Source organism: Pollachius pollachius, assembly GCF_949987615.1.
Source record: "Pollachius pollachius genome assembly, chromosome: 13".
NCBI lineage: Eukaryota > Metazoa > Chordata > Actinopteri > Gadiformes > Gadidae > Pollachius > Pollachius pollachius.
This window is the reverse complement of record NC_136946.1, coordinates 674,879-701,235: the sequence shown is the minus strand read 5'-3', so window position 1 is coordinate 701,235 and position 26,357 is coordinate 674,879. Positions and strand designations below refer to the sequence as shown.

Here is a 26,357-nt window from a genome sequence, read left to right as displayed (position 1 = left end):
TAGCGACCCCTGACCTCTGTCTCCTAGTGACCCCTGACCTCTGTCTCCTAGTGACCCCTACCCTGTCTCCTAGTGACCCCTGACCTCTGTCTCCTAGTGACCCCTACCCTGTCTCTTAGTGACCCCTGACCTCTGTCTCCTAGTGACCTCTACCCTGTCTCCTAGTGACCCCTGACCTCTGTCTCCTATCGACCCCTGACCTGTCTCCTAGTGACCCCTGACCTGTCTCCTAGCAACCCCTGACCTGTACCCTAGTGACCCCTGACCTCTGTCTCCTAGCAACCCCTTACCTGTCTCCTAGTGACCCCTGACCTGTCTCCTAGCGACCCACGACCTGTCTCCTAGCAACCCCTGACCTGTCTCCTAGCGATCCCTGACCTGTCTCCTAGTGACCCCTGACCTGTTTCCTAGCGACCCCTGACCCCTGACCTCTCTCTCCTAGTTCTTCCGGATCCTGAACAACTACCCCCTGCAACACAAGCTGCTCCTCACAGGGACCCCTCTGCAGAACAACCTGGAGGAGCTGTTCCACCTCCTCAACTTCCTCACGCCCGAGAGATTCAGGTACCGTCTCTCTGTCTGTGTCTCACTCTCCTTCCTGTAGGTCTGCCAGTTTATGAAGGTGTAAAGCGATGTCAGTGAAGCACCATGTAACCGCGGCAACGCTCTCCCCCTCAGTAACCTGGAGGGCTTCCTGGAGGAGTTTGCGGACATCGCCAAGGAGGACCAGATCAAAAAGCTCCACGACATGCTGGGGCCCCACATGCTGAGGCGGCTGAAGGCCGACGTCTTCAAACACATGCCCTCCAAGACGGAGCTCATCGTCAGAGTGGAGCTCAGCCCCATGCAGAAGTAGGTGGACTAGCCTGAGCCTGGCCCCAACTTAGCCTGAGCCTGGCCCTAACTTAGCCTGAGCCTGGCCCTAACTTAGCCTGAGCCTGGCCCTAACTTAGCCTGAGCCTGGCCCTAACTTAGCCTGAGCCTGGCCCTAACTTAGCCTGAGCCTGGCCCTAACTTAGCCTGAGCCTGGCCCCAACTTAGCCTGAGCCTGGCCCTAACTTAGCCTGAGCATGGGCCCAACTTAGCCTGAGCCTGGGCCTAAATTAGCCTGAGCCTGGGCCTAATTTAGCCTGAGCCTGGGCCTAACTTGTCCTACCTGTATGCAGGAGTCAGTACCTGGCCAAGCCTGATCAGAAGTTGGGACCTTCCCTAACCCTGCTCTCTTTAGAGGGTTATAATGTCAACACTGTCCTATAGGAAGGGATGGAGGGGGGAGATGTACTCGTGATAAGAGTTTATGCTACACCAGACTACTCATTGAACTGTACTATACTAGGGCTTACTAAGCCATGTAACCAGGGCGATGTACTAGTCCAGTGTTTCTAAGCGTGTCCCTCCTGACCTCTGACCCCAGGAAATACTACAAGTTCATCCTGACCAGGAACTTCGACGCCCTGAACACCCGAGGGGGGGGGAACCAGGTGTCGCTCCTCAACGTGGTCATGGACCTCAAGAAATGCTGCAACCACCCCTACCTCTTCCCAGTCGCCGCAATGGTACGGCCCGCTTCTCATCCACGCGACGTCACTGCCCTTCCAGTCGTCTTGAATCCTGATGTTCTGATTGGTTGATCCCAACAGGAAGCTCCAAAGTTGCCCAATGGGATGTACGATGGCGGCTCGCTCACAAAGGCTGCTGGGAAACTCACGCTGCTGCAGAAGATGATGAGGAAGCTGAAGGACAACGGCCACAGAGTGCTCATCTTCTCCCAGGTCAGAGTCACACCAGGGTGGGGGGGTCCCGGTCTGACTGGGGGGTCTGGTCTGACTGGGGGGTCCTGGGGGGTCCTGGTCTGACTGGGGGGTCCTGGGGGTCTGGTCTGACTGGGGGGTCCTGGGGGTCTGGGGGGTCCTGGTCTGACTGGGGGTCTGGTCTGACTGGGGGTCCCGGTCTGACTGGGGGGTCCTGGTCTGTCTGGGGGTCTGGTCTGTCTGGGGGTCTGGTCTGACTGGGGGTCCTGGTCTGACTGGGGGTCCTGGTCTGTCTGGGGGTCTGGTCTGACTGGGGGTCTGGTCTGACTGGGGGTCTGGTCTGTCTGGGGGTCTGGTCTGACTGGGGGTCTGGTCTGTCTGGGGGTCTGGTCTGACTGGGGGTCCTGGTCTGTCTGGGGGTCTGGTCTGACTGGGGGTCTGGTCTGTCTGGGGGTCTGGTCTGTCTGGGGGTCTGGTCTGTCTGGGGGTCTGGTCTGTCTGGGGGTCTGGTCTGACTGGGGGGTCCTGGTCTGACTGGGGGTCCGGTCTGACTGGGGTTCCTGGGGGTCTGGTCTGACTGGGGTTCCTGGGGGTCTGGTCTGACTGGGGGTCCTGGGGGTCCGGTCTGACTGGTCCTGGGGGTCTGGTCTGACTGGTCCTGGGGGTCTGGTCTGACTGGTCCTGGGGGTCTGGTCTCCAGATGACCAAGATGCTGGACCTGCTGGAGGACTTCCTGGAGAACGAGGGCTACAAGTACGAGAGGATCGACGGGGGGATCACCGGGGGCATGAGGCAGGAGGCCATCGACCGCTTCAACGGTGAGGAGGCCCTCTCTCACTCTCTCACTCACTCACTCTCTCACTCTCTCACTCACTCTCTCACTCACTCTCTCACTCACTCTCTCACTCACTCACTCTCTCACTCTCTCACTCACTCTCTCTCTCACTCACTCAGTCACTCTCTCACTCTCTCACTCACTCTCTCACTCACTCTCTCACTCACTCTCTCACTCACTCTCTCACTCACTCTCTCACTCACTCAGTCACTCAGTCTCTCACTCACTCTCTCACTCACTCTCTCACTCAGTCTCTCACTCAGTCTCTCACTCAGTCTCTCACTCAGTCTCTCACTCAGTCTCTCACTCACTCTCTCACTCACTCTCTCACTCTCTCACTCAGTCTCTCACTCACTCTCTCACTCACTCTCTCACTCACTCTCTCTCAGTCTCTCACTCACTGTCTCACTCACTCTCTCACTCACTCTCTCACTCACTCTCTCACTCACTGTCTCACTCACTCTCTCACTCACTCACTCACTCAGTCTCTCACTCACTCTCTCACTCAGTCTCTCACTCACTCAGTCTCTCACTCACTCACTCAGTCACTCACTCACTCTCTCACTCAGTCTCTCACTCAGTCTCTCACTCAGTCTCTCACTCACTCAGTCTCTCACTCACTCACTCAGTCACTCACTCACTGTCTCACTCAGTCTCTCACTCACTCAGTCTCTCACTCACTCACTCAGTCTCTCACTCACTCACTCAGTCTCTCACTCACTGTCTCACTCAGTCACTCACTCACTGTCTCACTCAGTCTCTCACTCACTCAGTCTCTCACTCACTCACTCAGTCTCTCACTCACTCACTCAGTCTCTCACTCACTGTCTCACTCAGTCTCTCACTCACTCAGTCTCTCACCCACTCAGTCTCTCACTCAGTCTCTCACCCACTCACTGTCTCACTCAGTCTCTCACTCACTCACTCACTCTGAAAGCATTGTGTAGATTAAAGCCTCATGGTGAACTGAAGACTCTCTCTCTCTCTCCCCTCTCTCCCCTCTCTCCCCCCAGCCCCGGGAGCCCCCCAGTTTGCCTTCCTGCTGTCCACCCGGGCGGGGGGTCTGGGCATCAACCTGGCCACGGCCGACACCGTGGTCATCTACGACTCGGACTGGAACCCCCACAACGACATCCAGGTACCCTGACCTCTAACCTGTGGCCCTTAACCCCACGTCTGACCTGGGGGCAGCTCTAACGCTCTCTCTCTCTCCCCCCCCCCCCCCCCCAGGCGTTCAGCAGAGCTCACCGGATCGGTCAGAACAAGAAGGTGATGATCTACCGCTTCGTCACCAAGGCCTCTGTGGAGGAGAGGATCACTCAGGTAACCACGACGACCCCCAGACACGTCTGTCTGTCTGTCTGTCTGTCTGTGTATATATATGTGTGTGTGTGTGTGTGTGGGTGTGTATCTCTGTCTGTCTGTCTGTCTGTGTGTGTGTGTGTGTGTGTGTGTGGGTGTGTATCTCTGTCTGTCTGTCTGTCTGTGTGTGTGTGGGTGTGTATCTCTGTCTGTCTGTGTGTGTGTGTGTGTGTGTGTGTGTGTGTGTGTGTGTGTGTATCTGTGTGTGTGGGTGTGTATCTCTGTCTGTCTGTGTGTGTGTGTGTGTGTGTGGGTGTGTATCTCTGTGTGTGTGTGTGTGTGTGTGTTTGTGTGTATATCTGTGTGTGTGTATCTCTGTCTATCTGTGTGTGTGTGTGTGTGTGTGTGTATCTGTCTATCTGTGTGTGTGTGTATCTCTGTCTATCTGTGTGTGTGTGTTTGTATCTCTGTCTATCTGTGTGTGTGTGTGTGTGTATCTCTGTCTATCTGTGTGTGTGTGTGTGTATCTGTGTGTGTGTGTGTGTGTGTGTGTGTGTGTGTATCTCTGTCTATCTGTCTGTGTCTCACCCCCCCCCCCCTGTGGTGAGTCCAGGTGGCTAAGAAGAAGATGATGTTGACCCACCTGGTGGTCCGGCCCGGCCTGGGCTCCAAGACGGGCTCCATGTCCAAGCAGGAGCTGGACGACATCCTTAAGTTCGGCACAGAGGAGCTCTTCAAGGACGAGATCGCCTCCATGGCAGGCAAGCATGGCAAGCACTGACCACAGCCGCTCACCGTGTCCAACACAGACAGCTAGGCTAAGACGCTACACCATGCTAAGCACTGTTTTTAAGTGCCAGGACGTACAACATACAATAAGTGCGTACATTAAGTGACAGGACGTACAACGTACAATAAGTGCGTACATTAAGTGCCAGCTTGACACCATAGTTCCAAACTAGTTCCTACGACACTAGTTTCTTTCCTACTCCTTACTACCTCTCTGGGGTTTCACAGCTCCTCTCACATACTCTTTATCTTCTCTTTGATACTTTTGAACGATCAGCATACGTTGATGGCTTCACCACATAGAGCTTAGAAGAGCACAGCAGTGTGTTACTGTGTGTGTTACCGTGTGTGTCTCTAGGGGCTGTGTTACCGTGTGTGTCTCTAGGGGCTGTGTTACCGTGTGTGTTACCGTGTGTGTCTCTAGGGGCTGTGTTACCGTGTGTGTCTCAAGGGGCTGTGTTACCGTGTGTGTTACCTTGTGTGTCTCTAGGGGCTGTGTTACCGTGTGTGTTACCGTGTGTGTCTCTAGGGGCTGTGTTACCGTGTGTGTTACCGTGTGTGTCTCTAGGGGCTGTGTTACCGTGTGTGTCTCTAGGGGCTGTGTTACCGTGTGTGTGTTACCGTGTGTGTCTCTAGTGGCTGTGTTACCGTGTGTCTCTAGGGGCTGTGTTACCGTGTGTGTTACCTTGTGTGTCTCTAGGGCCTGTGTTAACGTGTGTGTTACCTTGTGTGTCTCTAGGGGCTGTGTTAACGTGTGTGTTACCGTGTGTGTCTCTAGGGGCTGTGTTACCGTGTGTGTTACCGTGTGTCTCTCTAGGGGCTGTGTTACCGTGTGTGTTACCGTGTGTGTCTCTAGGGGCTGTGTTAATGTGTGTGTTACCGTGTGTGTCTCTAGGGGCTGTGTTACCGTGTGTGTCTCTAGGGGCTGTGTTACCGTGTGTGTTACCTTGTGTGTCTCTAGGGGCTGTGTTAACGTGTGTGTTACCGTGTGTGTTACCGTGTGTGTCTCTAGGGGCTGTGTTAACGTGTGTGTTACCGTGTGTGTCTCTAGGCGGCGTGGACAGGGAGGAGGACAGCAGTGTGATCCACTACGACGACAAGGCCATCGACCGCCTGCTTGACCGCAACCAGAGCGCCACGGAGGACACGGAGGTCCAGAGCATGAACGAGTACCTGAGCTCCTTCAAGGTCGCGCAGTACGTGGTCAAGGACGAGGATGAGGCGGTAAGAGGAGGCGCAGCAGGAGGTGCACGGAGTGGCCGTGGAGTGGGTAGGGGGTACTGGGTCCCAGTGTCGAGAGCAAGACGACCCCTGACCCCTACCTGTAGGCCTCCTAGAGCCCTATGACCCCTGACCCCTACCTGTAGGCCTCCTAGAGCCCTATGACCCCTGACCCCTACCTGTAGGCTCCTAGAGCCCTATGACCCCTACCTGTAGGCTCCTAGAGCCCTATGACCCCTGACCCCTACCTGTAGGCTCCTAGAGCCCGATGACCCCTGACCCCTACCTGTAGGCTCCTAGAGCCAGATGACTCCTGACCCCTACCTGTAGGCTCCTAGAGCCCGATGACCCCTGACCCCTACCTGTAGGCTCCTAGAGCCAGATGACCCCTGACCCCTACCTGTAGGCTCCTAGACCCCTATGACCCCTGACCCCTACCTGTAGGCTCCTAGAGCCCTATGACCCCTGACCCCTACCTGTAGTCTCCTAGAGCCCTATGACCACTGACCCCTACCTGTAGGCTCCTAGAGCCCGATGACCCCTGACCCCTACCTGTAGGCTCCTAGAGCCCGATGACCCCTGACCCCTACCTGTAGGCTCCTAGAGCCCGATGACCCCTGACCCCTACCTGTAGGCTCCTAGAGCCCTATGACCCCTGACCCCTACCTGTAGGCTCCTAGAGCCCGATGACCCCTGACCCCTACCTGTAGGCTCCTAGAGCCCTATGACCCCTGACCCCTACCTGTAGGCTCCTAGAGCCAGATGACCCCTGACCCCTACCTGTAGGCTCCTAGACCCCTACGTAGACCCCCTACCTGATCCTAATGACATGTTTCTGTATTGTCAGTCAAGGCAGTTGATGGACGGGTTAATGGAATAATCAAGGTTTACTAGGTTACCCCCCATCCATACCTGACTCCACGTCCCTCTGGTTAACTGGACCTCTTTGCCTTTCCCCCCCCCTCCCCCAGGAGGAGGAGGTGCAGAGGGAGATCATCAAGCAGGAGGAGAGCGTGGACCCGGACTACTGGGAGAAGCTGTTGCGCCACCACTACGAGCAGCAGCAGGAGGACCTGGCCCGCAACCTGGGCAAGGGCAAGAGGATCCGCAAGCAGGTCAACTACAACGACGGCTCCCAGGAGGACCGAGGTGGGCCCCGCAGACACACACGTAGGGGACGCACACTCGACACGCACGCAGACACGCACAGACACACCACGCCCAGAAACACGCACACAGTCCGCCACGGCCAGAACCACACTCACACACACTCATACACACTCATCCATGTGCATGCACACACTCACACATGCACCAAAATCAGACATGCCCACACTCACAAAACGTCATGCTCGCACACACCAAGCATGTACTTGCTTACAAGCCAGTTAATTCACCGCTGAGCTTAACTCCACCACCCACAATGCCTACATTACCCACAATGGCTCGGAGCTGCAGGGATACATCATATAGTGTGTATGTGTGTGTGTGTGTGTGTGTGATGTCCAGACACTAGTGTCCAGCCGGATGCTAGGGGGAGGTTAGATAGGACAGCAGACGCTCCCATAATGCAACGGGCCGTAGTTTAGCCCAATAGAGGCTACACTCTCCCAGGGCTTCTGGAGGGGAGGGGAGGAGGAGGAGGAGGTGGTGTTGAGGAGGTGTAGGGGAGGAGGAGGAGGAGGAGGAGGAGGTGTAGGGGAGGAGGAGGAGGAGGAGGTGTTGAGGAGGTGTAGGGGAGGAGGTGGTGTTGAGGGGGTGTAGGGGAGGAGGAGGTGGTGGTGTTGAGGGGGTGTAGGGGAGGAGGAGGTGGGGGTGTAGGGGAGGAGGAGGTGGTGGTGTTGAGGAGGTGGTGGTGTTGAGGGGGTGTAGGGGAGGAGGAGGTGTTGAGGGGGTGTAGGGGAGGTGGTGGTGTTGAGGGGGTGTAGGGGAGGAGGAGGTGCTGGTGTTGAGGAGGTGGTGGTGTTGAGGGGGTGTAGGGGAGGAGGAGATGTTGAGGGGGTGTAGGGGAGGAGGAGGTGTTGAGGGGGTGTAGGGGAGGTGGTGGTGTTATGGGGTTGTAGGGGAGGAGGAGGTGGTGTTGAGGGGGTGTAGGGGAGGAGGTGGTGTTGAGGAGGTGTAGAGGAGGTGGTGGTGCTGGATGTGCACAGACCAACAGTTTGTTAGATTTTGTTTTGTTTGGGGTCTGGGTTAGGTTGGGTGGGGTCTGGGTTAGGTTGGGTGGGGTCTGGGTTAGGTTAGGTGGGGTCTGGGTTAGGTTGGGTGGGGTCTGGGTTAGGTTAGGTGGGGTCTGGGTTAGGTTGGGTGTGGTCTGGGTTAGGTTGGGTGGGGTCTGGGTTAGGTTGGGTGGGGTCTGGGTTAGGTTGGGTGGGGTCTGGGTTAGGTTGGGTGGGGTCTTGGTTAGGTTGGGTGGGGTTGGGTGGGGTGGGGTCTGGTCCAGGTTGGGTGGGGTTAGGTGGGGTGGGGTCTGGTCCAGCAGAGTGGGTCTGTCCTATAGGGTGTGTCTCAATGGGGGGTTGACGTCTTTAACAAACACTGCCTCTAATTCCTGCTTGCAGCGGATTGGCAGGACGACCAGTCGGACGGCCAATCAGATTACTCTGTGGCGTCGGAGGAGGGAGACGAGGACTTTGATGAGCGGACAGAAGGTAAGCAGCAGTCCTACCGACTAGTGCAGCAGAATCATACAGGCCACGCCATTATAATGTGTAGTGTGTCTAATGGTGTGTGTTTGTGTGTCTTAACGCGTGTGTGTGTGTGTTTCCTCTGCAGCCAACTCCCGCCGGCCGAACAGGAAGGGCCTTAGGGGCGATAAAGACAAACCACTGCCTCCCCTGCTGGCCAGGGTGGGCGGCAACATCGAGGTGAGCTCCTCCTCCTCCTCCTCCTCCTCCTCCTCCTCCTCCTCCTCCTCCTCCTCCTCACAACACTTACTTAATCGTAAAGAAATGAACAGTACATTTCTAGCTTGTGCAGTTTGATCGTTGGCAGACGGTAGCTGTGTGCTAGCCAGGTGTGTGCTAGCCGCCCCCCTGACCTCTGACCCCACCAGGTGCTGGGCTTCAACTCGCGGCAGCGGAAGGCCTTCCTGAACGCGGTGATGCGCTACGGCATGCCCCCCCAGGACGCCTTCACCACCCAGTGGCTCGTACGCGACCTCAGGGGCAAGTCGGAGAAGGAGTTCAAGTAAGGACCGCCTCCGACCGGTTTGACACACGGGGAACCGGAGGAAACCGGTTTGACACATGGGGAACCAGAGGAAACCGGTTTAACCCATGGGGAACCAGAGGAAACCGGTTTAACACACGGGGAACCAGAGGAAACCGGTTTAACACATGGGGAACCAGATCAAACCGGATTAACACATGGGTAAATAGATCAAACCTGTTGAATACAGAGTAACCAGATCAAACCGGTTTAATACATGGTAAACAGATCAAACCTGTTGAATACAGAGTAACCAGATCAAACCGGTTTAACACAGAGTAACCAGATCAAACTGGTTCCCTATAGAGTAACCAGAGTGCTGTCACAGCCAGGTCAGAATCCCCTCAGGTGACATCACTAGTGGGAGTGTTCTCTAACCCCCCCTCTCTCCAGGGCGTATGTCTCTCTGTTCATGAGGCATCTCTGCGAGCCCGGCGCCGACGGGGCCGAGACCTTCGCCGACGGCGTTCCCCGGGAAGGGTTGTCACGGCAACACGTCCTCACGCGCATCGGCGTCATGTCGCTCATCCGCAAGAAGGTAAGGACCTCCTCCTCCTCTTCCTCTTCCTCCTCCTCCTCCTGACATAGAGAATACGTCATTAACACCGGAGACTGGGAGTGGGAGTCAGGGCAGGAAGTACTGATGGGAACAACAGGAAGGACAGATGACGAGATGTACCAAGCTGGTACATTGAGGTCCTCCTGCTAGGAGTGTCTGGGGCTCCTCCTGTCTGGGGGTCCCCCTGTCTGGGGGTCCTCCTGTCTGGGGCTCCTCCTGCTAGAGGTCCTCCTGTCTGGGGGTCCTCCTGTCTGGGGGTCCTCCTGTCTGGGGCTCCTCCTGTCTGGGGGTCCCCCTGTCGGGGGGTCCTCCTGCTAGAGGTCCTCCTGTCTGGGGCTCCTCCTGTCTGGGGGTCTTCCTGTCTGGGGCTCTTCCTGTCTGGGGCTCCTCCTGTCTGGGGCTCCTCCTGTCTGGAGCTCCTCCTGTCTGGGGGTCTTCCTGTCTGGGGCTCTTCCTGTCTGGGGCTCCTCCTGTCTGGGGCTCCTCCTGTCTGGAGCTCCTCCTGTCTGGGGGTCCTCCTGTCTGGGGGTCCTCCTGTCAGGGGGTCCTCCTGTCTGGGGGTCCCCCTGTCGGGAGGTGCTCCTGCTAGAGGTCCTCCTGTCTGGGGCTCCTCCTGTCTGGGGCTCCTCCTGTCTGGGGCTCCTCCTGTCTGGGGGTCCCCCTGTCTGGGGGTCCTCCTGTCTGGGGGTCCCCCTGTCTGGGGCTCCTCCTGTCTGGGGCTCCTCCTGTCTGGGGCTCTTCCTGTCTGGGGGTCCTCCTGTCTGGGGCTCCTCCTGTCTGGGGGTCCTCCTGTCTGGGGGTCCTCCTGTCTGGGGGTCCCCCTGTCTGGGGGTCCTCCTGCTGCCCCCCTGCTGACCCCCTGCCCCCCTCAGGTCCAGGAGTTTGAGCATGTGAACGGCCAGTGGTCGATGCCCTGGATGGCGGAGCTGGAGGAGAACAAGAGGGCCGCCGCCGCCGCCGCCGCCCTGCCCGACTCCCCCGGCAAGACCCCCTCCACCGGGACCCCCGCCGACACGCAGCCCAACACCCCCGCCACAGGTACACACTACACACACACTGCTACACACACCAATACAGCCCCCTGCCACAGGTACACACTACACACACACTGCTACACACACACACTACTACACACACACTGCTACACACACACTACTACACACACACACCACTACAGCCCCCTGCCACAGGTACACACTACACACACACTGCTACACACACACACTACTACACACACACTGCTACACACACACACTACTACACACACACTACTACACACACACTGCTACTCACACACACTACTACACACACACTACTACACACACACTGCTACTCACACACACTACTACACACACACTACTACACACACACTACTACACACACACTGCTACTCACACACACTACTACACACACACTACTACACACACACTGCTACTCACACAGTACTACAGCCCCCCGCCACAGGTACACACTACTTCTACGTACCCCCCTACTACAGGGACACACACTCTGCTGCAGGGACACACACTCTGCTGCAGGGACACACACTCTGCTGCAGGGACACACACTCTGCTGCAGGGACACACACTCTGCTGCAGGGACACACACTCTGCTGCAGGGACACACACTCTGCTGCAGGGACACACACTCCTCCAGGTGTGTGTGTGTGTGCTCATGGTCTTGTGCTCTGAATGTCCTTTCAGTCGACGAATCCAAATCGGACGAAGCTGGCAAGGAGGGAGAGAAGGAGGTGAAGAAGGAGACGGAGGGAGAGAAGGAGGTGAAGAAGGAGACGGAGGGAGAGAAGGAGGGGAAGGAGTCGAGCAAAACAGACGAGGTAAACATCGGCGCTCCCCCACCAAACTGGTTTGTTTAAATGGTACGGCCCGGGGGGAGGAGGTGGTACGGCCCGGGGGGAGGAGGTGGTACGGCCCGGGGGGAGGAGGTGGTACGGCCCGGGGGGAGGAGGTGGTACGGCCCGGGGGGAGGAGGTGGTACGGCCCGGGGGGAGGAGGTGGTACGGCCCGGGGGGAGGAGGTGGTACGGCCCGGGGGGAGGAGGTGGTACGGCCCGGGGGGAGGAGGTGGTACGGCCCGTTGCGGCTCCTGGTCTGAGCGTCCGTTGTGGACCCCCAGGTGATCTCCATCCCAGACGAGGAGGAGAAGACTCCTCCCTCAGAGCCCCAGGAGAAGGAGGAGGACGAGGAGCCCATGGAGACGGACAAGGTCAACGGAGAGGTGGTGGCCGAGGAGGAGGAGAAGAAGAAGGACGAAGAGGAGGAGATGGGGGAGAAGAAGGAGGAGGAGAAGGCTGTGGAGGCGGGAGAGAAGGAGAAGTCCCCTGATGCCACGGTGGAGGAGGGGTCAGAGGTCAAGGCCGACGAGCCCGAGGTCAAAGGTGAGGCTTCTCTCCACGTGGGCGCGGGTGGGGGGGCTCTAGTAGAAGGATGGCTGGGTCCAGTCTGCAGTGTTCACCATCGGCTGTGGCATTAACCCGTCCGTCCGTCCGTCTAGCCGAGGACAAGAAGGAGGAGAAGATGGACACGACTCCTGCAGCAGAAGACAAGAAAGGTAGGAGGAGCAGCCCCTCTGGGGGGGCACAGCGTCCGTCAGGACCAGCGGCCGAGGGACTCAACGCCCCAGAGTGTGTGTGTGTGTCTGTAGTGTGTGTGTCTATAGTAGACCTTGTGTGTGTGTCTGTAGTGTGTGTGTCTATAGTAGACCTTATGTGTGTGTCTGTAGTGTGTGTGTCTATAGTAGACCTTATGTTTGTGTCTGTAGTGTGTGTGTCTGTAGTAGACCTTATGTGTGTGTCTGTAGTGTGTGTGTGTGTGTCTATAGTAGACCTTATGTGTGTGTCTGTAGTGTGTGTGTGTGTCTATAGTAGACCTTATGTGTGTGTCTGTAGTGTGTGTGTGTGTCTATAGTAGACCTTATGTGTGTGTCTGTAGTGTGTGTGTGTGTGTGTCTATAGTACACCTTATGTGTGTGTCTGTAGTGTGTGTGTGTGTGTCTATAGTACACCTTATATGTGTCTGTAGTGTGTGTGTGTCTATAGTAGACCTTATGTGTGTGTCTGTAGTGTGTGTGTCTATAGTAGACCTTATGTGTGTGTCTGTAGTGTGTGTGTCTATAGTAGACCTTATGTGTGTGTCTGTAGTGTGTGTGTGTGTCTATAGTAGACCTTATGTTTGTGTCTGTAGTGTGTGTCTATAGTAGACTTATGTGTGTGTCTGTAGTGTGTGTGTCTATAGTAGACCTTATGTGTGTGTCTGTAGTGTGTGTGTGTGTGTCTATAGTAGACCTTATGTGTGTGTCTAGTGTGTGTGTGTCTATAGTAGACCTTATGTGTGTGTCTGTAGTGTGTGTGTGTGTCTATAGTAGGCCTTGTTTGTTTCTGTAGTGTGTGTGTGTGTCTATAGTAGACCTTATGTGTGTGTCTGTAGTGTGTGTGTGTGTCTATAGTAGACCTTATGTGTGTGTCTGTAGTACACCTTATGTGTGTGTCTGTAGTGTGTGTGTGTGTGTGTCTATAGTAGACCTTATGTGTGTGTCTGTAGTGTGTGTGTGTGTGTCTATAGTAGACCTTATGTGTGTGTCTGTAGTGTGTGTGTGTGTCTATAGTAGGCCTTGTTTGTTTCTGTAGTGTGTGTGTGTGTCTATAGTAGACCTTATGTGTGTGTCTGTAGTGTGTGTGTGTGTCTATAGTAGACCTTATGTGTGTGTCTGTAGTACACCTTATGTGTGTGTCTGTAGTGTGTGTGTGTCTATAGTAGACCTTATGTGTGTGTCTGTAGTGTGTGTGTGTGTGTCTATAGTAGACCTTATGTGTGTGTCTGTAGTGTGTGTGTGTGTCTATAGTAGACCTTGTGTGTGTGTGTGTGTATGTGTCTATAGTAGACCTTATGTGTGTGTCTGTAGTGTGTGTGTATGTGTCTATAGTAGACCTTATGTGTGTGTCTGTAGTACACCTTATGTGTGTGTCTGTAGTGTGTGTGTGTGTCTATAGTAGACCTTATGTGTGTGTCTGTAGTGTGTGTGTGTGTGTGTCTATAGTAGACCTTATGTGTGTGTCTGTAGTGTGTGTGTGTGTCTATAGTAGACCTTATGTGTGTGTCTGTAGTGTGTGTGTGTGTGTCTATAGTAGACCTTGTGTGTGTGTGTGTGTGTGTGTCTATAGTAGACCTTATGTGTGTGTCTGTAGTGTGTGTGTCTGTAGTGTGTGTGTGTGTCTGTAGTGTGTGTGTGTCTATAGTAGACCTTATGTGTGTGTCTGTAGTGTGTGTGTGTGTGTCTATAGTAGGCCTTGTTTGTTTCTGTAGTGTGTGTGTGTGTCTATAGTAGACCTTATGTGTGTGTCTGTAGTGTGTGTGTGTGTCTATAGTAGACCTTATGTGTGTGTCTGTAGTACACCTTATGTGTGTGTCTGTAGTGTGTGTGTGTGTGTGTCTATAGTAGACCTTATGTGTGTGTCTGTAGTGTGTGTGTGTGTGTCTATAGTAGACCTTATGTGTGTGTCTGTAGTGTGTGTGTGTGTCTATAGTAGGCCTTGTTTGTTTCTGTAGTGTGTGTGTGTGTCTATAGTAGACCTTATGTGTGTGTCTGTAGTGTGTGTGTGTGTCTATAGTAGACCTTATGTGTGTGTCTGTAGTGTGTGTGTGTGTGTGTATGTGTGTGTCTATAGTAGACCTTATGTGTGTGTCTGTAGTGTGTGTGTGTGTGTGTCTATAGTAGACCTTATGTGTGTGTCTGTAGTGTGTGTGTGTGTCTATAGTAGACCTTGTGTGTGTGTGTGTGTATGTGTCTATAGTAGACCTTATGTGTGTGTCTGTAGTGTGTGTGTATGTGTCTATAGTAGACCTTATGTGTGTGTCTGTAGTACACCTTATGTGTGTGTCTGTAGTGTGTGTGTGTGTCTATAGTAGACCTTATGTGTGTGTCTGTAGTGTGTGTGTGTGTGTGTGTGTGTCTATAGTAGACCTTATGTGTGTGTCTGTAGTGTGTGTGTGTGTCTATAGTAGACCTTATGTGTGTGTCTGTAGTGTGTGTGTGTGTGTCTATAGTAGACCTTGTGTGTGTGTGTGTGTGTGTGTCTATAGTAGACCTTATGTGTGTGTCTGTAGTGTGTGTGTCTGTAGTGTGTGTGTGTGTCTGTAGTGTGTGTGTGTCTGTAGTGTGTGTGTGTGTGTTCCAGCAGAGGTAAATTAACACCCCCCCCCCCCCCCACAGAAGACAAGGATGTGGAGGAGGTGGTGAAGGCAGAGGAGGGGCCTAAGCTGCAGAACGGGGACAGCAATAAGGAGGGCGGAGCCACAGTGGGCGTGGCCGCGGTGGGCGGAGCTACGGGGGGCGTGGTCTCTGTGGTCTCAGAGGAGAAGAAGAAAGCCAAGACCCGGTTCATGTTCAACATCGCCGACGGAGGCTTCACAGGTACACACGCACGCACACATGCACACACATACACACGAACGCACGCATATACACATGCCCATAAATAAGCACATGCATACAGACGCACACATGCATATACACACACATTCACCCCCTCACCCTGTCTCACTCTCTGCAGAGCTGCACTCCCTCTGGCAGAACGAGGAGCGCGCTGCCACGGTAACCAAGAAGACCAATGAGATCTGGCACCGTCGCCACGACTACTGGCTGCTGGCCGGCATCATACAGTATCCTTTACTACCTGGAGTCCAACCTCCAACCCTGCCCTGTTGGTGCCTTGCTCTACCGCTGAGTCACTACAGGGACTGGAACCCCCAACCCTGCCCTGTTGGTGCCTTGCTCTACCACTGAGTCACTACAGGGACTGGAACCCCCAACCCTGCCCTGTTGGTGCCTTGCTCTACCACTGAGTCACTACAGGGACTGGAACCCCCTGCCCTGTTGGTGCCTTGCTCTACCACTGAGTCACTACAGGGACTGGAACCCCCAACCCTTTAGATTATAAGAAACATAATTTGAGGTAGAAGTAAACGTTTCAGATGAAGAGAGGAATCCTTCAGAATATGAACAGCGTGCGTGTGTCCGGGTGTGTGTGTGTGCTTCCAGATGTGTGTGCGTTTCCAGTCGCGTGTGTGTCTGTTGTTTCCATGACTCCTCCCGCCCCAGACACGGCTACGCGCGCTGGCAGGACATCCAGAACGACGTCCGCTACGCCATCCTCAACGAGCCCTTCAAGGGCGAGATCAACCGCGGCAACTTCCTGGAGATCAAGAACAAGTTCCTGGCCCGCCGCTTCAAGGTGTGTGTGTGTGTGTGTGTGTGTGTGTGTGTGTGTGTGTGTGTGTGTGTGTGTGTGTGTGTGTGTGTGTGTGTGTGTGTGTGTGTGTGTGTGTGTGTGTGTGTGTGTGTGTGTGTGTGTGTGTGTGTGTTGTGCATTTATACCGCGCTTTTCTAACCAGCGGCCGCTCAAAGCTCTACAATACTGCCTCACATTCACCCATCCATGCACACATTCACACACCAAACCTCTCCTGAGCCCCATGCTGCCCCAGTGTGCACTGGGTGGGTTATAATGGTCCTTCTGGGGGAGCCCGGTTCTGTAACTGGTTAACAGGCAGTGAGGACTCTGTACAACGGCCTGATGAGTTCAGTCCTAATGAGTCATTAAACTCACGTACCCAGAGCTCCCTGACGAACCTTCAGACACCAGAAGGGGAGCGCTGGTTAACCTCTCCCTCCCTCCCTCCCTCCCTCCCTCCCTCCCTCCCTCCCTCCCTCACTCCCTCCCTCCCTCCCTCCCTCCCTCCCTCCCTCCCTCCCTCACTCCCTCCCTCCCTCCCTCACTCCCTCACTCCCTCCCTCCCTCCCTCCCTCACTCCCTCCCTCCCTCCCTCCCTCCCTCCCTCCCTCCCTCCCTCACTCACTCACTCACTCACTCACTCACTCACTCACTCACTCACTCACTCACTCACTCACTCACTCACTCACTCACTCACTCATTCCCTCACTCACTCACTCACTCACTCACTCACTCACTCACTCAGTCACTTCCTCCCTTCCTCACTCAGTCACTCCCTCTCTGTCCTCACAAAGCAGTGTGTTAGTGTGTCTTCACTAAGCAGTGTGTTAGTGTGTCCTCAGTAAGCAGTGTGTTAGTGTGTCCTCACTAAGCAGTGTGTTAGTGTGTCCTCACTAAGCAGTGTGTTAGAGTGTCCTCACTAAGCAGTGTGTTAGTGTCCTCACTAAGCAGTGTGTTAGTGTGTCCTCACTAAGCAGTGTGTTAGAGTGTCCTCACTAAGCAGTGTGTTAGTGTGTCCTCACTAAGCAGTGTGTTAGAGTGTCCTCACTAAGCAGTGTGTTAGTGTGTCCTCACTAAGCAGTGTGTCAGAGTGTCCTCACTAAGCAGTGTGTCAGAGTGTCCTCACTAAGCAGTGTGTCAGTGTGTCCTCACTAAGCAGTGTGTTAGTGTGTCCTCACTAAGCAGTGTGTCAGAGTGTCCTCACTAAGCAGTGTGTCAGTGTGTCCTCACTAAGCAGTGTGTCAGTGTGTCCTCACTAAGCAGTGTGTCAGAGTGTCCTCACTAAGCAGTGTGTCAGAGTGTCCTCACTAAGCAGTGTGTCAGTGTCCTCACTAAGCAGTGTGTTAGTGTGTCCTCACTAAGCAGTGTGTCAGTGTCCTCACTAAGCAGTGTGTTAGTGTGTCCTCACTAAGCAGTGTGTCAGTGTGTCCTCACTAAGCAGTGTGTCAGAGTGTCCTCACTAAGCAGTGTGTCAGTGTGTCCTCACTAAGCAGTGTGTCAGTGTGTCCTCACTAAGCAGTGTGTCAGAGTGTCCTCACTAAGCAGTGTGTCAGAGTGTCCTCACTAAGCAGTGTGTCAGTGTGTCCTCACTAAGCAGTGTGTTAGTGTGTCCTCACTAAGCAGTGTGTCAGAGTGTCCTCACTAAGCAGTGTGTCAGTGTGTCCTCACTAAGCAGTGTGTCAGTGTGTCCTCACTAAGCAGTGTGTCAGAGTGTCCTCACTAAGCAGTGTGTCAGAGTGTCCTCACTAAGCAGTGTGTCAGTGTCCTCACTAAGCAGTGTGTTAGTGTGTCCTCACTAAGCAGTGTGTCAGTGTCCTCACTAAGCAGTGTGTCAGAGTGTCCTCACTAAGCAGTGTGTCAGTGTGTCCTCACTAAGCAGTGTGTCAGAGTGTCCTCACTAAGCAGTGTGTTAGTGTGTCCTCACTAAGCAGTGTGTGTAGCAGTGTGTAACAGTGTGTGTCCCCCTCCCAGCTGCTGGAGCAAGCGCTGGTGATCGAGGAGCAGCTCCGGCGGGCAGCCTACCTCAACATGTCGGAGGACCCGTCCCACCCGTCCATGGCGCTCAACACGCGCTTCAGCGAGGTGGAGTGTCTGGCTGAGTCCCACCAGCACCTCAGCAAGGAGTCCATGTCCGGGAACAAGCCCGCCAACGCAGTGCTGCACAAAGGTGAGGCCCCACCCCCCGCTGACCACGACCTGGGGCCCTGCCCCCTAGCTGACCTCGACCTGGGGCCCCGCCCCCTAGCTGACCTCAACCTGGGGCCACGCCCCCTAGGGTCTGTTATATAAGGTATGGAGGTTAAGCAGAAAGGGGCGCCAGTCTTCATGAGTCAGCCCCCCCTCTCTCTCTCTCTCTGTGGGCGAGAGAGCCCGTCTCAACCCCCCCCTCAGAGAGCCCGTCTCAACCCCCGCCTCAGAGAGCCTGTCTCACCCCCCCTCCCCCTCTGAGAGAGCCCGTCTCACCCCCCCTCCCCCTCTCAGAGAGCCCGTCTCACCCCCCCTCTCTCCCCCAGTGCTGAAGCAGCTTGAGGAGTTGCTGAGTGACATGAAGGCAGACGTCACCCGTCTCCCGGCAACCATCGCCAGGATACCGCCGGTCGCCGTGCGACTACAGATGTCTGAGAGGAACATCCTGAGCCGTCTGGCCAGCAGGGGGCCGGAGACACACAGCCAGCCCCCGGTACACACACAGCCCCAGGTAGGAGCGCACAACACCACAACACACACACACAACACCACAACACACACACACGACACCACAACACACAGCCAGCCCCCGGTACACACACAGCCCCAGGTAGGAGCGCACAACACCACAACACACACACACAACACCACAACACACACACACGACACCACAACACACAGCCAGCCCCCGGTACACACACAGCCCCAGGTAGGAGCGCACAACACCACAACACACACACACAACACCACAACACACACACACAACACCACAACACACACACACACACAACACCACAACACACACACACACAACACACACACACAACACCACAACACACACACATAACACCACAACAGACACACACAACACCACAACACACACCCAGCCCCTGGTACACACACAACACCACAACTAGGGCAGCAACTAACGATTATTTTAATAATCGATTAATCCTTCGATTATTTTTTCGATTAATTGATTAATCAGATAAAAAAAAGAAACATTTGTAATTGCCGCATCTTTATTCAAAAGCTGAACATTACTTCAGTTTCACAGTGCAGACTGAGGTGTAAAACACCAGGTTATTGCTCCAACGCCCCGGAACTATTAAAAGGAATATTAAATAACACAAAAAAAACATACAATGTATGATATACATTTATATATATACAGTATATAAGGGATGTCCATGGTTAACCAGTCAACCGATAAGATCTTTAACCGGTAAATACAACAATACTAATACTAACAGTTAAAAACAAATTAAATCATCTTAATTTCTCTCAGATGACGGGAGATCGTTAATTTTTATTGATATTGATACCACTTTCGAGACTCCTTGAAATATAACTTGTATTATTGCTTTAATTGCTATTAAGATGATCATAGTTGAAGATAGGACGTTAAACAGGTCATAATTCCATCTTTACTATCTATTTTATATTGCTAGGAAAACAAGTTTTCGCCAAAATCTCAAATTTCTTTTTTTTTTGTGTTGCATTTGAACACATCAGTCGTATTCAGCCGGCCAACCTGCCGGCGGCTGGCTGTAAACAGCGCCGCGCCTACGAGAGGCGTATTAATCGCACGACTCAACGAATCGATGACCAAATTCGTTGCCAACGCTTTTAGTAATCGATTTTTATCGACTATCGATTCTTTGTTGCAACCACAACACACACACACACGCACACGCACACACACACAGGCACAGAGCCCCAGGTATGCACGTATGCATAACCACAAAAGTTTACAGGCACATGCCCAACCACACACAGTACTTTGTTTGCCATGAAGATCCAATCAGAGACTGACGTTTCCTTCTTACTTCCTTCTTTGCAGATGTCTCAACAGTAGCCTACTGTTTGCCCCGCCCCTCACCTCGTTAGACCCCGCCCCCCCTTGCCTCAACATTCCTTATTGGTGCACAGCGAATGATGGACAGCTCGCCGCTGACCCCACAGACACGTCCTGTTCAACTTGGATTTTTTTACTATCGTTTTGGAATCCAAACGGACTGGGCGGAGCTACGGCGGCTAAGCCCCGCCCCCTCCATCCACTCTGAGGCTTTGACTCAAAAAGCTATTATTTTTATTTCTCTCCTTTTTTCAAGTTCTGTATTAATATTATTGATATAATGTTATTATGATGGTTTTTTTGGGACCTAAATAAAAAATGTAATAAAGTAGCGTGTGTTTTGTTACTTGGTACAGATGGGGGGGGACTCTACAGGGAGGGGGTCTTTAGGGGCTCCAGGTGTTGGGGCCCCAGGGTGTTCCCCCTGATCCAGACCTGCTCTTGTTGACCTCTGACCTCCTCGTCTCCTGAATGGGGAGCATGGATCCTTCTGTCAGGATGGACAGTCCCTCCAGCTGTGGCTCCGCCCCCGCCGAGCTGACACGACGTGCTTCAGAGCGTCGAAGCACCGACCGAAGGGCTCGACGCATCGCAAGGACCCCGCAGACGCTTCGACGCAGTCCTGAACCTGCTTTGGTTCTGCGTCCGGTTTTAGTGAGCGGACCAATCACGGCCCTCGCTGCTGCGTCGCCTCGACGGACGGTTGACATTTTTGGGAGGCGCACGTCCGGCCCCTTGCCGTGGACGCAAGGATGGTCCGCAAGGACGTAAGGGGTCCGTAACCCCTTACGGGGGGGGGTCCTACAGATTAAGGTTTTATTAGATCTGCCATGTTTTGCTCAATGTCATGTTTTGCTCAAGGGTACTTGGGTACCACCGTCCGGGGCAGTAGATGACATCATCCCAGGTAAACCACCATGGGCCTAATGCTGAGATCCGTTGTTAGTCGGAGGTCGGCAGTTCTGTTGGCTCGTCTTTCTCTGGCGCCCCCTGCAGGCGGGTGTTGGTATGTCTTTCTCTTGCTTCTTGTATCGACCACCTTCAGGGTTGAATTATTAAAGCTGTGTTTTAATGGGCCTATGTATAGAATTGAATCAGGGGTCAAACCAGTTCAGTTGCAAACCATTTATTTGGAGTGTTCTTGCATATGATCTGCTCCGATCACTCCCATTCAAATGTTGAATCCCGGAATTGTATTTATTCATCAAAACAAATTTTAGGGAAATTACATGAAGATGCATGAAAAATCAAATTATTAAATTGTATCAAATACAATTGAAGTCTAACGGAAACTGACAAACAAATCCAAGCAACAAACATGAAAATAAATATTTGACTGGTTACAAGTAGTGCGATCCCACCACTGGTCTGCAGGGGGCAGGTATCAACACAATACATGAATACTTTGAGTTTTACTATCCAGCTTTAGAAACAAAACGACACAAAACACATGTTGAATATGCAGCATGTTCTCCCCCTGCAGAGTTATTAAATAAGAAAACATCTGTCAGACTTCACGAGTGGACTTTTGGTTTCAAACCAGCTGCTTCGGTTCAGACAAGCCCTGGACTTGAACTCGGCTGGAGTGTTTTAGTGTACAGATGTGTTGGCCCACATCTGTCAGCCCACCTACCACCAGGAGGGACATTGGGGGTCTTTCTAGAACCATCCAGATGTTCTAAGCTACAATGGGCAGGAAGAGAGAAACATCTGGACGGTGGAAATACAAGCTCTGCTGAGATGATCGGACTGAGAGGAGGAGGCACAATCAGGAAGGAGGGGAGAGGGAGGAGGAGGCACAATCAGGGAGGAGGAGGCACCATCAGGGAGGAGGAGAGAGGAGCTGATGGAGTAGAGGAGATAGTTGTTGATAGTCGTGTTCCTGACAGCCACTCAGTAGAAGAAGTACACTGTAGGGAGAAGAAGACAGAACTGTTAGTCCGTAAACGTTGGTGGATCTTTACTGAACCTCTATTCTGTAAGAAGTGACCAAAGCCTCCAGGGGCCCTCTGGTCAGTAGGCTGGGGGTCCAAGAGGCTGGGGGTCCATTATTATGGACCCCCAGTGGAGGCTCCTCCATTGAGGAGAGGGAGGAAGATCCTCCTTAACATTTTTGAGAATAAAAAATGTAGATTGCCCAGACTACTGTAATGAATGAATGCCCTTAAATATACTATAATGCCTTTGAATATATAATGTTCGTTTCCCTGGGTAAAGGGACATTAGCACCCCCTATCGCCTATTGACAATTACTTCAGGGAGGAAGGTCCTCCCTCAGCGAGTAGGGTCCAGCTGCAGCCCCGGGGAACACCCTGCCCTGATGACAAAACCGGGCGCGACGGATGTACTCCGGTGTGACAGAAGTGATTTATTTTTTAAACCTTTTTTACACACCGCTATCAGAGACCAAAGATCAACCATGGGAGTGAGTCTGTCAATATGCTTAAAATATTGAGTAATATTTTTGAAAATGTGCTGCACTTCGTTCATGGAAGTAAGTGAGCGTTAACATGAATATTACTTAATATATTAAGCATATTGACAGTCTCACAAATAAATCACTTCCGTCACGCCAGGGTGTTGTTCTCCGGGGCTGCAGCTGGATACTATTGCCCTCAGCCTCCGTCGGCTCCCATTCATTTCCCCGAAAGTGCTGGCGGCCGGTGAATAACATGAGGTTCAATGGGAGGGAGGAGGAAAGTCCTCCTCTCGGTGGGTGTGACCTTAAGGCGTCTGATTCGCGCAAAAATCTATTCGTGCTGCGCTATGAACCAATAAGCAGGATCCCTGGCTGGTGAGCAGTGTTGCCAGATTGAGCAGATTTCCCACCCAATTGGGCTACTTTCAACCACATTAGGCTGGAAAATTATCATTGGGCGGGAAATCTGCCCAATCTGGCAACGCTGTCGATAACAAACCCGCTCTGCCTGCATTGCCGCTCAGTCTAAGAGACGCAAAGCAGGTGAAATCATCTGAAGGATAAAGAGGTTCTAACATTTAGGAATAAAGTGTACATTGGAAAAAGAGGACATTGTTCATGTTTAATTACAAAGCATTCCATTCATTGAGTTACAGTGCTAAGTTAGCGAACAAAGAAAAAGGTAGACCACTTTGCAAAATCAAGATCACCAAAAGTAATGGCAACGTCAGCGTTGTGGGTACATGGTTCTCTAGGTACTCATGGCTTACTGGTAACACTGGTAGCAACACCATGCCTATAGATCAGGTTGTTTGAATTAATGTTCTTGTTCTTTTACTAGTTTGTTACTCTGACCGTTCTGTTTGGTATTGTGGAACGGGTAAATGATTCAGAGCATGATGCATTTTAAATGGCATCACTTTTGGTCTTTAGTCTTTTCTTAAAACAATTGTAACTGAAAATAAACATAGCTAAATTACAACCAATAACTTCAGTCATTGAGGATTTTTTTTATTAACTTTTACAAATCAAGAGTAGGCCTGATTTGACCAATGGGCTTTGCATCCTTTCCTTCTGCCCTTGTAGTCCATTTCAAAGACATGCTGCCCACCAGCGTTCAAATTACAGTGATGCCACTGGTGGCTTTGTATCAATTTTATTCACATAACTATCGCTCCCTACTATTTTGTAGTTCACCAAAACACCCTGAAACAACTTGAGTCTCACATTATTATGCCACCATACACCAACAGTCAGTCCCTCCAGAAAAATGCTGCGTTTTTTTGTGATTGTTACGGCCAAAAATCCTTGATTATGCGGCATGTTTTCTTAAAAAATGCGAAGAGATATGCGGCATATTTATGCAATTTTATTCGATGAAATTGCAGGAACTTGCAAAAATTGCGGGAACTTGCGAAAAATGCAGCTTTTCGATGACGTTCACGTCGCGTAATTACGTCACTTCATAACGTTCCCATGGCAACAGGGGGAAGTGGCTGCTCTTGTGTGAAGTAAACTCAACATTTTTCAACTTTCTGCTAAGATATATGTGACTTTTTTGAAACGAAAATGCAGGGATCATGAAATATTTTGCGCGGAAATCTGCAATTTATGCGGTGAAAGTGCGGCATATTTGAAAAAATGCAGCCCCCGCATGAATATGCAGACTTTGGCTGATTATGCGTTGAATTATGCAATCGCATTATCGCGTTTTTCTGGAGGGACTGAACAGTGCAAGCAGGCCAATGGCAACCAAGCGCGCAGTCCTTCCTCCCTCACTTTAAAAACCACCAGCCGCCACTGATATATATATATATATTAGTGTTATTAAAGGTGTAGTATAGTGTAGTGTTATTAAAGGGTTAGAAGATAAGGTTTAAGAGCTGTTATATATATATTAGTGTTATTAAAGGTGCAGTATATATTCTAGTGTTATTAAAGGTGTAGAATATATACTGGTGTCATTAAAGGTGCAGTATATATACTAGTGTTATTAAAGGTGGAGTATATATACTGGTGTTATTAAAGGTGCAGTAAATATACTAGTGTTATTAAAGGTGCAGTATATATACTGGTGTTATTAAAGGTGCAGTATATATTCTAGTGTTATTAAAGGTGCAGTATAAATTCTAGTGTTATTAAAGGTGCAGTATATATATAGTAGTGTTATTAAAGGTGCAGTATATATATAGTAGTGTTATTAAAGGTGCAGTATATATATAGTAGTGTTATTAAAGGTGCAGTATATATACTAGTGTTATTAAAGGTGCAGTATATATACTGGTGTTATTAAAGGTGCAGTATATATACTAGTGTTATTAAAGGTGCAGTATATATACTAGTGTTATTAAAGGTGCAGTATATATACTGGTGTTATTAAAGGTGCAGTAAATATACTAGTGTTATTAAAGGTGCAGTATATATACTAGTGTTATTAAAGGTGCAGTATATATATTAGTGTTTTTAAAGGTGCAGTATATATATTAGTGTTTTTAAAGGTGTATTATATGTACTAGTGTTATTAAAGGTGTAGTATATATACTAGTGTTATTAAAGGTGCAGTATATATACTAGTATTATTAAAGGTGCAGTATATATACTAGTGTTATTAAAGGTGCAGTATATATACTAGTGTTTTTAAAGGTGCAGTATATTGTGACGACCCAGTTGGGTCTTTGACCCCACCCCTGCTGTGTGTATGCCTGTGTTTCTCTCCATTCTAATAAAAAGATTGTGGGCAGGTGTGGGATGGACCGGTGCTGCAGTATACAGAGCCTGCCCTGACAACAGACCAGGCTTCTCCCTCCCCCCAGCATTTGAATTCCAATGTTTGTAACACATGGACTGATATCAACATGACCTTTTTGGTTACTTACGTTTATACTGACTTGCACCACGCTCCTTACTATTATATTAATTATATAATAAATTCTTTATTATTGTCAAAACAGCGTGATGTCCCCAGTTTATGTTGCAGGCATAGAGCCAGCATGTCACAATATATATTACTGTTATTAAAGGTGCAGTATATATACTAGTGTTATTAAAGGTGTAGTATATATACTAGTGTTATTAAAGGTGTAGTATATATATTCTAGTGTTATTAAAGGTGTAGTATATATAATAGTGTTATTAAAGGTGTAGTATATATATTCTAGTGTTATTAAAGGTGTAGTATATATATAATAGTGTTATTAAAGGTGTAGTATATATCTTCTAGTGTTATTAAAGGTGTAGTATATATATTCTAGTGTTATTAAAGGTGTAGTATATATACTAGTGTTATTAAAGGTGTAGTATATATACTAGTGTTATTAAAGGTGCAGTATATATACTAGTATTATTAAAGGTGCAGTATATATACTAGTGTTATTAAAGGTGCAGTATATATACTAGTGTTTTTAAAGGTGCAGTATATATATTAGTGTTTTTAAAGGTGTATTATATGTACTAGTGTTATTAAAGGTGTAGTATATTGTGACGACCCAGTTGGGTCTTTGACCCCACCCCTGCTGTGTGTATGCCTGTGTTTCTCTCCATTCTAATAAAAAGATTGTGGGCAGGTGTGGGATGGACCGGTGCAGCAGTATACAGAGCCTGCCCTGACAACAGACCAGGCTTCTCCCTCCCCCCAGCATTTGAATTCCAATGTTTGTAACACATGGACTGATATCAACATGACCTTTTTGGTTACTTACGTTTATACTGACTTGCACCATGCTCCTTACTATTATATTAATTATATAATAAATTCTTTATTATTGTCAAAACAGCGTGATGTCCCCAGTTTATGTTGCAGGCATAGAGCCAGCATGTCACAATATATATTACTGTTATTAAAGGTGCAGTATATATACTAGTGTTATTAAAGCCGTAGTATATATACTAGTGTTATTAAAGGTGTAGTATATATATTCTAGTGTTATTAAAGGTGTAGTATATATAATAGTGTTATTAAAGGTGTAGTATATATATTCTAG

At 51.0% G+C, this 26,357-nt stretch overlaps 2 protein-coding genes across 6 annotated transcripts in view; one reads left to right on the top strand and one right to left on the bottom strand.

The window, feature by feature from the left end:
• chd4a (chromodomain helicase DNA binding protein 4a) overlaps positions 1-20,289 on the top strand; it is a 34,813-nt gene extending 14,524 nt beyond the window's left edge. The window contains exons 18-41 of one of the 5 annotated variants that reach the window (XM_079749487.1): positions 443-564; positions 679-852; positions 1,415-1,556; positions 1,641-1,772; positions 2,452-2,569; positions 3,600-3,724; positions 3,817-3,909; positions 4,502-4,649; positions 5,729-5,901; positions 6,870-7,047; positions 8,457-8,546; positions 8,671-8,762; positions 8,951-9,084; positions 9,499-9,643; positions 10,537-10,702; positions 11,368-11,501; positions 11,800-12,061; positions 12,178-12,234; positions 14,893-15,093; positions 15,233-15,341; positions 15,781-15,913; positions 17,885-18,080; positions 18,427-18,611; positions 19,944-20,289. In XM_079749487.1, the coding sequence (XP_079605613.1) occupies positions 443-564; positions 679-852; positions 1,415-1,556; positions 1,641-1,772; positions 2,452-2,569; positions 3,600-3,724; positions 3,817-3,909; positions 4,502-4,649; positions 5,729-5,901; positions 6,870-7,047; positions 8,457-8,546; positions 8,671-8,762; positions 8,951-9,084; positions 9,499-9,643; positions 10,537-10,702; positions 11,368-11,501; positions 11,800-12,061; positions 12,178-12,234; positions 14,893-15,093; positions 15,233-15,341; positions 15,781-15,913; positions 17,885-18,080; positions 18,427-18,611; positions 19,944-19,958 (3,324 nt within the window). In that variant the 3' untranslated portion in view covers positions 19,959-20,289. Of the gene's footprint in view, positions 1-442; positions 565-678; positions 853-1,414; positions 1,557-1,640; positions 1,773-2,451; positions 2,570-3,599; positions 3,725-3,816; positions 3,910-4,501; positions 4,659-5,728; positions 5,902-6,869; positions 7,069-8,456; positions 8,547-8,670; positions 8,763-8,950; positions 9,085-9,498; positions 9,644-10,536; positions 10,703-11,367; positions 11,502-11,799; positions 12,062-12,177; positions 12,235-14,892; positions 15,094-15,232; positions 15,342-15,780; positions 15,914-17,884; positions 18,081-18,426; positions 18,612-19,943 lie in introns of all 5 variants that reach the window. The other 4 variants (XM_079749485.1, XM_079749486.1, XM_079749484.1 and 1 more) reach the window with 4 other exon arrangements.
• A 1,493-nt stretch (positions 20,290-21,782) lies between these two features.
• Positions 21,783-26,357, bottom strand: part of LOC307084803 (vesicle-associated membrane protein 1-like) — a gene marked incomplete at its 5' end in the record, with an annotated part of 9,241 nt that continues 4,666 nt past the window's right edge. The window contains 1 exon segment of the mRNA XM_079749306.1: positions 21,783-21,868. Within this exon segment, the coding sequence (XP_079605432.1) occupies positions 21,852-21,868 (17 nt within the window). The 3' untranslated portion in view covers positions 21,783-21,851.